The sequence below is a fragment of the Pogoniulus pusillus genome, chromosome 32, assembly GCF_015220805.1.
Source record: "Pogoniulus pusillus isolate bPogPus1 chromosome 32, bPogPus1.pri, whole genome shotgun sequence".
Classification (NCBI taxonomy): domain Eukaryota; kingdom Metazoa; phylum Chordata; class Aves; order Piciformes; family Lybiidae; genus Pogoniulus; species Pogoniulus pusillus.
Window position 1 is genome coordinate 12,185,118 of NC_087295.1, and position 12,221 is coordinate 12,197,338.

General features: G+C 45.9%; 1 protein-coding gene across 1 annotated transcript in view; it reads left to right on the top strand.

Moving 5' to 3' along the window:
- The window catches only part of ADCY1 (adenylate cyclase 1), a 174,394-nt gene extending 169,167 nt beyond the window's left edge, over positions 1-5,227 (top strand). Inside the window, exons 19-20 of the mRNA XM_064169698.1 lie at positions 2,381-2,505; positions 4,436-5,227. Coding sequence (XP_064025768.1) covers positions 2,381-2,505; positions 4,436-4,774 — 464 coding nt within the window. The 3' untranslated portion in view covers positions 4,775-5,227. The remainder of the gene's footprint in view (positions 1-2,380; positions 2,506-4,435) is intronic.
- The last annotated feature ends 6,994 nt before the right edge of the window (positions 5,228-12,221 follow it).

Below are 12,221 nucleotides of genomic sequence, written 5' to 3' on the forward strand. Positions count from 1 at the left end.
GGTGTTCCCCACCCCCCACACACGCTTTGGAAATCACCCAGACTAGACTCGGGGGCTCTGGAAATGGAATGAAGTTTTATATTTACAGCTTAGCATAATATACAAGCAGATAGTTACAGTTATAGACAGGAATAGACAAGGTAAAAGGTAATACAGAAACACAACAGCCCTGCCAGAAACCTGAGTCGCCAGGAGGGGCTCCCAACTGCCCTTCTGCCTTCCTCCCACTCCTGTACCTTACCCCAGATCTTGCCTTTTGTTTAAGGTAGTTTTGAGGGTTGGCCAGGGGGGTTAGGAAGCAGATGGATTTCACAGTATCACCAAGGTTGGAAGAGACCTCATTGATCATCGAGTCCAACCCTTTACCACAGAGCTCAAGGCCAGACCATGGCACCAAGTGCCACCTCCAATCCTGCCTTGAACAGCTCCAGACAGCAGGTTAGGTTAGAGAGAGAAGTTCAGCCCAAAGCCCAGACAGCAACTCTGTTACCTGTGTTTGTGTTCTTGTTCTTGTGCATCTCAGCAAGCCTAGGAGTGCAGCAGACATCACCATTGTTTCCTTTTCACAGCCTGTAATCTAGTTCTTCTCACCAGAATGTTCTAAATAGCTTCCAGCTAGCATACAGGATTAGCAGCGTCTTTGTCAGTGGGACTGAGTGTGCCCTTGGTGAGTCTGGATGACACCAAGCAGTGTGCTCTGGTACATAGAATTGTAGAATCAACCTGGTTGGAACTGGACACACTCCAGGTCAGGACTTGCAAGAGCAGAGCAACGAGGCAGAATCACCTTCCTCATCCTGCTGGTCACAATTAGAACCATAGAATAGAATCATAGAACCGACTAGATTGGAAGAGACTTCCAAGCTCAGCCAGCCCAACCTAGCACCCAGCCCTGGCCAGTCAACCAGACCATGGCACTAAGTGCCTCAGCCAGGCTTTGCTTCAACACCTCCAGGCATGGTGACTCCACCACCTCCCTGGGCAGCCCATTCCAATGCCAATCACTCTCTCTGACAACAACTTCCTCCTAACATCCAGCCTAGACCTCCCCTGCCACAACTCCAGACTGTGTCCCCTTGTTCTGTTGCTGGTTGCCTGGCAGCAGAGCCCAACCCCACCTGGCTACAGCCTCCCTTCAGGTAGCTGTAGACAGCAATGAGCTCTGCCCTGAGCCTCCTCTTCTGCAGGCTGCACACCCCCAGCTCCCTCAGCCTCTCTTTACAGGGCTGTGCTCCAGGCCCCTCACCAGCTTCATTGCCCTTCTCTAGACACCTTCCAGCACCTCAACATCTCTCTTGAATGGAGGAGCCCAGAACTGGACACAGCACTCAAGGTGTGGCCAGATCAAGTGTGGTCTGACCAGGTGTGGTTGACATGGCAGAGTGAAGGGATGCCATCCAGAGGGACTGGGACAGGCTGGAGAGGTGTCCCCAAGCCAACCTCATGAAGTTCAACAAGTTGAAGTGCAAGGTATCATACCTGAGTCAGGGAAAACCAGTCTGGATGAGGAGTGGCTCAAGAGCAGCCTTGAGGAGAAGGACTTGAGGGTGTTGGTTAATGAGCCAGTAATGGTCAGTGGGAGCCTAGAAGGCAACCATGTCCTGGGCTGCATCAAAATAAGTGTGACAAGCAGGATGAGGGAGGTGATTGTCTCCCTCTGCTCTCATGAATCATAGAATCAGTCAGGGTCCCTTCTAGCCCCTAACATCCTGTTAGCCTGTGATGCTGTGAATGGGGCTTGTTTAGTCTGGAGGAGGCTGAGAGGGGACCTTATTGCCCTCTACAACTACCTAAAAGGAGGTTGCAGTGAGGCTGGAGCTGGTCTCTTCTCCCCAGTTACTAAGGATAGGACAAGAGGAAATGGCCTCAAGTTGCATCAGGGCAGGTTTAGGTTGGCTGTTGGGAGGAAGTTCTTTCCTGAGCAGGTGGTCAGGCACTGGGACAGGCTGCCCAGGGAGGTGGTGGAGTCCCCATCCCTGGAGGTGTTTAAGAGGAGAGTGGCTGTGGTGCTTGAGGCTATGGTCTGGTGATGAAGGCTGCTGGGATGAACTTTGGACTGGCTGATGCTGATGGTCCTTTCCAACCACAGCAATTCCTAGTGCTTAGCTGTTGTGCTGAGGGGTTTGGTTTAGTCAAGGACTTGTCAGTGTAAAACTACTGCTTGGACTCGATGAGCTTGAAGGGCTTCTCCAATCTAAGCAATTCTGTGATTCTGGACTTTTTGTGACCCAAGTGCAGGCCCAGGCCCTTGGCCTTGTTGAATCTTATAAAACTGACTTCATCTCAGTCCCACTCATGGCAGGATCCACTGGCATATCTGTGTTTGTCTTGGGACAGCAGAGTGCAGTGTTTGAAACCAAACCTGTTGCTTTTATTGCAGGTATTAACGTTGGGCCAGTGGTAGCTGGAGTCATTGGAGCCAGAAGACCACAATATGACATCTGGGGGAACACTGTCAACGTTGCCAGCCGGATGGATAGCACTGGAGTGCAGGGCAAAATCCAGGTGAGTCCCTTCTGAGAGTATTTTGCTGACTTTGCATCAGTGATGTAAAGGTTTCTGCCTGATCACATTTTCAGCCCTGCTTAGAACACTCAGCCACACTTGATCTTGTGCTTCTAGCCAAAAGGGCAACTTTCTCTAGATGATTCAAGCTTCAGAGCTAGATTTGTTTTCCATTATATACACTTCACTACTTGGAGCTAATCAGATCCTCACAGGAACTATTTGCCCTCAGAAGAAACAGAGTTCTCTGCTGTGCTGCACACAGTCAGAGGCAAGCCTGGGAATGCCAAACTGCAATGGCCAGTCCTTGTGCTGTAGTCTTTTTGCTTGATTAAGGGCTGCAAGATTAGGGTCTAGGTCCATTTACATCCCTGCTGCACTTAAAAATTCCTTGGATCCTTTGGATCAGAGAAGCTACACGGACAGGGAGCATTATTTTACTACTTGTAAAGAGTTAACCCTCCTGGGAGGTGGTCTTGAACCTGACCCCAGGTCCTCCTGACTTCTCCCAGGGTGGGGATCTGAACCTGACTCCAGGTATAGTGGTTAGACCACTTCCACTTCCCTATAGAAGCAGAGGAACTTAATGTTTCTTGCTCTTTTTTGCCTCCCTGCCTGTGAGCACCACTCTTTGTTCCTGCTGCTTTTGTTTTTACCTTCCACAGGGTGGACAAACCCTGAAAATCCACCTCCAATCATTACCATCAATCTGGTTGTGTGTGTATATATATATATATATATATATATATATATATATATTTGTATCTTGTTTTCCCTTCCTTATGCCTCCTCCTGACTCCCCTACCTCAAATATCATTTATTTATTGTTAAAGCTTTTTTGCTTCCAACTTCCAAATTAAAGCAAGGCTTTTTATTTGGGTGTGGTGTTTTACCTTCTTCCTTCCTACATCTAATTCCTTTCCTTCCTAAAGGGAGGGGAGAGGGGAAGGCATCCTATTATTGTATTGCTTCTGTTAGCTGTATTTTGAGTCTCTGGGAAATTTAAACTAGGACCAAGACACTACTGGAGTTTGGCTACAAGCTGTGCTGCACCTCTCAACATCTCAATGTGCTTTTGCAGTCCTCTGTCCAAAATACCTCTCTAGTCTCTGGGGGGGTCAGAAGCTCTTCTGGAGTAAATTAACATCACTTCTAGTGATGTTATGCTGCACCTCTCAGCATCTCCATGCACTCTTGCAGTCCCCTGTCCCTGTCTAGTCTCTGGGGGTCAAAAGCTCTTCTGGAGTAAATTAACATCACTAGAAGTGATGTTATGCTGCACCTCTCAGCATCTCCATGCACTCTTGCACTCCCCTGTCCCTATCTAGTCTCTGGGGGGGGTCAGAAGCTCTTCTGGAGTACATTAACATCACTAGAAGTGATGTTATGCTGCACCTCTCAGCATCTCCATGCACTCTTGCAGACCTCTGTCCAAAATACCTGTCTAGACTCTGGGGGTCAAAAGCTCTTCTGGAGTAAATTAACATCATTAGAAGTGATGTTATGCTGCACCTCTCAACATCTCCATTTGCTCTTGCAGTCCCCTGTCCCTGTCTGGTCTCTGGGGGTCAAAAGCTCTTCTGGAGTAAATTAACATCACTAGAAGTGATCCAGCTTCCAACAGCGAACAGCAGCAGCTTCCGACAGCAGATGCATTTCTGCTGAACAGAACTTAGCTCGCTGTGTGATTCTTCAGCTCAAGACAAGAAGTTCTACTTTTCAGACTGCATTTTGGCCAGTCTCTTTTAACTCATGATGGAACCTCTAAGTGAGGCTGAGGGCAGCAATAGATGTTAATTGGTTCTGCTTAAGCATGTTTTGTGGCAGAGAAGTAGGCTGAGGCAGAGTGGTCGGTTCCAGGATTCACCTGACACGAACAAGAAAAACGAATAGTTCTTTCTGATGGTTTCTTTTTTCCTCCTGTTTTCAGGTGACAGAAGAAGTTCAGAGGATCTTAAAAAGGTGCAGTTACGAATTTGTGTGCAGGGGTAAAGTCAGTGTAAAGGGAAAAGGTGAAATGCTGACCTATTTCCTGGAAGGCAAGGCTGACGGAAATAACGCTCAAACGCGGTCTTTAAACTTAGAGCGGAAAATGTACCCTTACGGGAGAGCAAACATTCAAACCAAACTGGGCACCAGCTGTCCCTCTGTGTCCTCAGTGGCTGGCTTTGCTGTCAAAGCTGGCCTTGGAGGAGGTCAAGCATCTGCCACTCACACCAATCAAACACTGCATTATCTTCCTTCCGTGCCGGCTGTGAAGGAGACCTAGAGCAAAGGAGAAGTGGTGGTGCCGTTTCCAGTCGACTCGGAGAGCAGTGGCTGCCTGGACTTCTACCAAGAGATCAGAGGTGAGAGGCCATGGCATTAATTAACCAAGGACCACTACAACCCAACCAAAGAGAACTTGGGGGACTGTGTAACAAACTCTTGGAATGGAACATATTTAAGGGCTAGCAACTCTTGTTAGGAAAAGTCAAAACCTGATTTTCTGGAAATGAGGAATATTTTCATGGTGTTTTTTAAGAGGTAGATGAAGAAAAAAACAACCCCACGAGATATACATGCAAGCAATTCTTTCTCTGTGTGTGTGTGTATATATGGTTTGATCTATATATGCACATATACAACCAGTCCTCTGTAGACTTAATGGAGATTTCTAACCATAAAAAACGAAGTGTTTATTTACACATCCACGTGCAGTGAGATGGCAGAGAGGTTTCTCTTTCTGTCATAGCCAGCACTCTTGGGTCTGGGGTGAAGCAAAGCTGCGTTTAACCGTGGAGTGTGAAGCAGCTGGAGACTCTTTGGGGCTACAGCAAGACTTAGAGAGGTTGTGCTCCCAGCACAGGAGTTGAAGCAAAGAGAACAGCATTCATCATGCTGCCAGGGGCAGATTAATGAAAGCTGGACTCAGCTGAATGCTAAACCTTATGGTCTTTTAATTGTTGCATGCTCCAAAACACTCAAAACCCAACACCACAAAACAAATTCAAACTGTTAACGTTAGGCTGTGGAATAGATAAACCACAGAGCTTCAAGGTTTGGCAGAAAAACAATATATATATATATATAGATTTTTTTTTTCTTTGAAATAGTAATTAAAAGGAAAGGTGGCAGAAATAAATCAGAATTTGCTGCCTCTTCACAGGTCCTTTGACTCTGTGTGGGAGAGAGGAGCCACCCAGCAAGCACAGCAATACGCTTATGCAACGTAGAAACATTCCTTCCTGTACAGCACTGGTTTGCTTGAAGAGCAGAAGGATGCTATCATTATTTCAGGCTTTTCTAACCAGCACAGGACCTGGGGGCTTCCTTCTGGAGTTTAGCTTTACCTTTCTAAGCATCTCAAAGAACAGTCCCGTGCTGCTGACAAACCTGCTGCTGCCAGCCTTGTGACGTTTGTTGTTTGCCAAGACAGTCTTGCATCATTCGAGGTCACTTCCAGCCCCTGATATTCTGTGATTCTGTTCTATGACTCTATTCTGTGATTCTGTTCTATGACTCTATTCTGTGATTCTGTTCCATGATTCTATTCTATCATTCTATTCTGTGATCCTATTCTATGATCCTATGATTCTATTCTATGACTCTTTTCTATGATTCTGTTCTATGATTCTATGATTCTGTTCTATGATTCTATGATTCTGTTCTGTGATTCTATTCAAAAATTCTATTCTATGATTCTATTCTGTGATCCTATTCTGTGATTCTATTCTATGACTATTCTATGATTCTATTCTATGATTCTATTCTATGATTCTGTTCTATTCTACAATTCTGTGACTATTCTGTGATTCTATGATTCTATTCTATGATTCTGTTCTATTCTGCAATTCTGTGACTCTATTCTGTGACTATTCTGTGATTCTATGATTCTATTCTATGATTCTGTTCTATTCTGCAATTCTGACTCTTTCTGTGACTCTATTCTGTGATTCTATGATTCTATTCTATTCTATAATTCTATGACTATTCTGTGATTCTGTTCTATGATTCTATTCTGTGATCCTATTCTATGATTCTGTTCTATGATTCTATTCTATTATTCTATTCTATGATTCTATTCTTTGATTCTATTCTATGATTCTATTCTGTGATTCTGTTCTATTCTACAATTCTATGACTATTCTGTGATTCTATTCTATGATTCTATGATTCTATGATTCTGTTCTATTCTGCAATTCTGTGACTCTTTCTGTGACTCTATTCTGTGATTCTATGATTCTATTCTATAATTCTATGACTCTATTCTGTGATTCTGTTCTGATTCTATTCTGTGATCCTATTCTGTGATTCTATTCTATTCTACAATTCTATGACTCCATTCTGTGATTCTGTTCTATGATTCTATTCTGTGATTCTATTCTATGATTCTATTCTGTGATCCTATTCTATGATTCTGTTCTGTGATCTATTCTATGATTCTATTCTGTGATTCTATTCTATGATTCTATTCTGTGATTCTATGATTCTATTCTGTGATTTTATGTTTCTGAGGTTCTGTTCTATGATTCTATTCTATGATTCTCTGATCTTACTTACCTTTTTTAATTTATGCCAGAGTTTTATTGTATCTTGCAGGACCTGGAGGCTTCCTTCTAGAGTTTAGCTTTACCTTTCTAAACATCTCAAAGAATAGTCCTGTGCTGGTGACAAACCTGCTGTTGCCAGCCTTGTGACGTTTGTTGTTTGCCCACACAGGCTTGCATCATTCGAGATCCTTGCCAGCCTCTGACATTCTATGACTCTATTGTATGATTCTATTCTATGCTTCTGTGATTCTCTGATTCTATTCTATGATTCCCTGATTCTATTCCATGATTCTATTCTATGCTTCTATGATTCTCTGCTTCTATTCTATGCTTTTATGATTCTCTGCTTCTATTCTCTGCTTCTATGATTCTCTGATTCTATTCTATGATTCTCTGCTTCTATTCTATGATTCTGTGATCTTAATCATCTTTTTTAACTTATGCCACACTTTTATTATATCTTGATCCTACCCAGACTCACTCTTCAAAGCTGTGCAATTCTAGAAAGCTGTAATGCTGAGAAACAAGCACAGGCAAAGTTTGCCCAAATGAAGAGCACACTGGTGACTATGCCAGGAGAGGAGCAAGGCCTGCTCTTGATCTGCAAAGTAAGGGAAGATATTTTGACTGTTTCTCCCTTTAGTGCTGCTCACATCCTACTGCTCCTGGTTTCATCTTGATAATGCTTACTGGGATGTGGAATGTGGAGTGCAGCTCTGTACTGGAGGTGAGAGCAGTTGGAGGTCACCCTGCTGAGTCACAGAAACATCCAGGTTGGAAAAGACTCTCAGGATCACCAAGCCCAACTTGTAACTCTACGAGATTCACCTCTCCTGCCACCCCCTTTTACCCCAGCAAGTTGATAAGCATGTGCTCCAGGGACAGGTGCTTGATGGGCCTGGTGGCCACACTGCCCAGCCTCCTTGCTTTCCAAAAGAGAAGCAAAACTTTCCATTGCCTAATGGCATGCAAACCTGCCTTTTAATTGAAACAAAACTAAGCAAAATAAACCTGATCTCCTTTTATGATCAGGTTCACCTCCTGGTGAATGTGGGGCAGGCTATGTAGTATACTTGGGCTTCAGCAAAGCCTTTGACACCATCTGCCACAAGCAGCTCCTGGCCGAGCTGGCTTGAACAGATTCACTCTGATATGTGTCAAGAACTGGCTGGAGAGCTGGGCCCAGAGAGTGGTGGTGAATGGTGCCACAGCCAGTTAGCAGCTGTCACTAGTGGTGTGTCCCAGGGATCAGTGCTGGGCCCAGTCCTGTTCAATATCTTTATTGATGATCTGGAGCAGGGGATTGAGTCCAGCATCAGTAAGTTTGCAGATGACACCAAGCTAGGAGCAGCTGTGGAGCTGTTGGAGGGTAGGAGAGCCCTGCAGAGGAACCTGGCCAGGCTGGATGGGTGGGCAGAGGCCAATGGGATGAGACTGGACAGGGCCAAGTGCAGGGTTCTACCCTTTGGCTACAACAACCCCAAGCAGCACTACAGGCTGGGGACAGAGTGGCTGAGAGCAGCCAAGCAGAGAGGGACCTGGGGGTACTGGTAGATAGGACCTGAAGGTGAGCCAGCAGTGTGCCCAGGAGGGCAGGAGAGGCAGTGGCATCCTACCTGGATCAGGAATAGTGTGGCCAGCAGGACAAGGGAGGTTATTCTGCCCCTGTGCTCAGCACTGGTGAGGCCACACCTTGAGTGCTGTGTCCAGTTCTGAGCTCCTCAATTCAAGGGCACAGTAGAAGGAGAGGAGAATCTCCCTACACCTGCTGGATACATTTTTTCTTGATGTATCCCAGGGCTCCTCAATTCAAGAGAGATGTTGAGGTGCTGGAACATGTCCAGAGAAGGGCAACAAGGCTGGTGAAGGGCCTGGAACACAAACCCTATGAGGAGAGGCTGAGGGAGCTGGGGGTATGCAGCCTGGAAAAGACGAGGCTCAGGGCAGAGCTCATTGCTGTCTACAACTCCCTGAAGGGAGGCTGTAGCCAGGTGGGGTTGGGCTCTTTTCCCAGACAACCAGCAACAGAACAAGGGGACACAGTGTGAAGCTGTGCCAGGGGAGGTCTAGGCTGGATGTTAGGAGGAAGTTGTTGTCAGAGAGAGTGATTGGCATTGGAATGGGCTGCCCAGGGAGGTGGTGGAGTCACTGTCCCTGGAGGTGTTGAAGCAAAGCCTGGATGAGGCACTTAGTGCCATGGTCTGGTTGATTGGACAGGGCTGGGTGATAGACAGGATGATCTTGGAGGTCTTTTCCAACCTGGTTGATTCTATGATCTCACCACTACTGCTAAGCTGCTACCAGTGAACCACATCCCTCATCACCTCATCCGTGTCTCCTTTTATTACCTGATGACTCCACCACCCCCACCCTGGGCTGCTTGTTCCAATGCTTTCTTTCATTAGACTGTTTTTCATTTTGATTGGAAAGCATCAGAGAGGCACAATCTCCCACCAGCTTCTCCTTCAGCCCTTTTGCAGGATGTGTGCACCTCCAGAGCTGGTGGAATGGACCAGGATGGCTTCTTACAGCTGCAGCCATTCCAGTGTTCATGTGCTAGCTGACAGCACCAGTGGAGTCAGCTTTTAGGCTTTCCTTCAGTCCTACCCTTAATGTTCTTTGTATTTTTGTTGCAGCTGTTGCTGCTGGTTTTACTCTGGGGAAAACTACCTTTGACCTATCTTCTGCTGGATTGAACAGTGCAGAATCAGGAAGAAAAAAGACAGGCAGTGTGCAGCAGCAGGGAAAGCCAGATGCCTGTTGAAATCAGGATAAGCTGTGCTCTTACCTTCATGCTTTCTTTCCTTGCTCACACCATTTCCTCCCACTGGGTGCATTTGGTTTACATTGGGTCTTGCTTTTTAAATGAGAGATGTAATATCTCTGCTCTCCTACATTCTTTGGTATGTTCAGTAAAATCTCTACATGGAAAGCAGCAGCAGTAAAGCTTCAAATAACCTCACAAATGCACATTTTCTGCCAAATTAGAGAAGCTTGCCCTCAAATTTTCAGTGGTGATTGGCTGCAGAGAATACAAGTGTCACTCCAGTATCCCTGGAAAATCATCAGAGGGTTTCCCTTGGATTTCTTTGGGATTTGAGGTTGTATTTCCCATCTTGCATTTATTAATTCCCTGGGTCAAGCTCTGTAACCTTTGCTTTGGTGATCTTGCTGTAGCCCCAGCAAGGTGCCAGTTCTGCCCTGAACTACCCCAGAGTCCCTCATATTTAACTGAGCAGTAAAGCTTCAAATAACCTCACAAATGCACATTTTCTGCCAAATTAGAGAAGCTTCTCATCAAATTTGCAGTGGTAATTTCCTGCAGATATTACAACTATCACTCCAAAATCCCTGGAAAATCATCAGGAGGATTCCCTTGGATTTCTTTGGGATTTGAGCTTGTATTTCCCATCTTGCATTTATTCATTTCCTGGGTCAAGCTCTGTAACCTTTGCCTTGGTGATCTTGCTGTAGCCCCAGCAAGGAGCCACTTCTGCCCTTCAGTACCCCTCACATTTAACTGAGGATGGAACCTTGGTGGGCAGAATGACCTCCTGCACTTCTGTTCACTGTTTTGTGCAGCTGTTAGCTTTGAACCAATTCACAGCTAGGAGCCCTACAACAAAGTGGTGCCATTTGGGCATGTCAGTGTCTGTCAGTAGCAAGCACAATATTTCACATGGGTTTGCATGTTTTCTCTTTCAGATAACAGTAATAATTGAAGTCTCTCTTTCTTTCTATAAGAAGATAAGTGTCAGAGACCTTCAGGCTTCATTGCCTTGGGAGCTAATTTCAAAGTGTTCCTATGCTACTTTTATCTTGGACTGATTTTTAGGTTATTTTTCTCTGCTGAGGTTACAAACTGGCATTCAGTTGAATCACTGGCTAGATACTTCCCAGCATTTCCCATCTGCATTGCCTAGAGAGCTCCTCCTTCTAGCCAGCCTGGAAAATGTGCTGGGTTTGGTAGCTGCTTCCCAGTGTGGCCAGTCACACTCTCTTGTCTTCACCAAAAGACATGCAATCCCTCCTTTGCTTTCTCTAGGTGAAACTGAGAGCCAAGAGCTTCAGCTCCTGAGGGATGAGTCTGCATCCCTTATGTACCCACAAGGCCTACAGAAATCACCATTAGTTTAGCATGTGTCCAGTTCTGGTGTCTCCACCATAAGAAGGACATAGAACTGCTGGAGGGCCACAAGGATGATCCAAGGGCTGGAGCATCTCTGCTATGAGGATAGGCTGAGGGAGATAAGATTGTACAGCCAGAAGAAGAAAAGACTCCGGGGAGACCTTAGAGCTGCTTTCAGCACCTCAAGGGATGCTACAAGAAAGGGATCCTACTTTTCATAGGGGTGTTTAGGGACAGGACAATGGGGGATGGTTTCAAGATGAGAGAGAGTAAGTTTAGACTGGATCTTAGGAAGAAGTTCATCAGTGTGAGGGTGGTGAGACTCTGGAATAGGTTGCCCAGAGCAGCTGTGGATGTCTGCTCCCTGGAGGTGTTTAAGGTCAGATTAGATGAGGCCATGGGCAACCATGTCTAGTTGAAAGGCATCCCTGCCCATGGCAGGGGGGCTGGAGTAGATGTTCTCTGAGATCCTTTCCAACTTAAGCAATTCTATGATTCTATGCTTGTGAAGGTCAGGAGCTAAGTTTCTGTAGGCCAGGTTCTGCTTTGGGTCACAGAGATGGTCCCGCAGCAGTACTCACCTGAGTATGTTACAATGCTCAAGTTGTGCTGGGGGAGGTCTAGGCTGGATCTTAGGAGGAAGTTCTTGACAGGGAGAGTGATTGGCATTGGAATGGGCTGCCTGGAGGTGTTCAAGAAAAGCCTGGCTGGGGCACTTAGTGCCATGGTCTGGTTGATTGGACAGGGCTGGGTTCTAGGTTGGACTGGATGAGCTTGGAAGTCTCTTCCAACCTGGTTGATTTTATGATTGGACAGGGCTGAGTGCTAGGTTGGACTGGATGAGCTTGGAAGTCTCTTCCAACCTGGTTGATTCTATGATTGGACAGGGCTGGGTGCTAGGTTGGACTGGATGAGCTTGGAGGTCTCTTCCAGCCTGGTTGATTCTACAATTCTATGAATGCTGTAACTGAGAGTAGGTGACATGGCTCAATCTCATGCAAACTCGTGCCTCCAAGTTACTCAGAAGGCAAAAGACAGCCCTTGGCAGCAAGTGC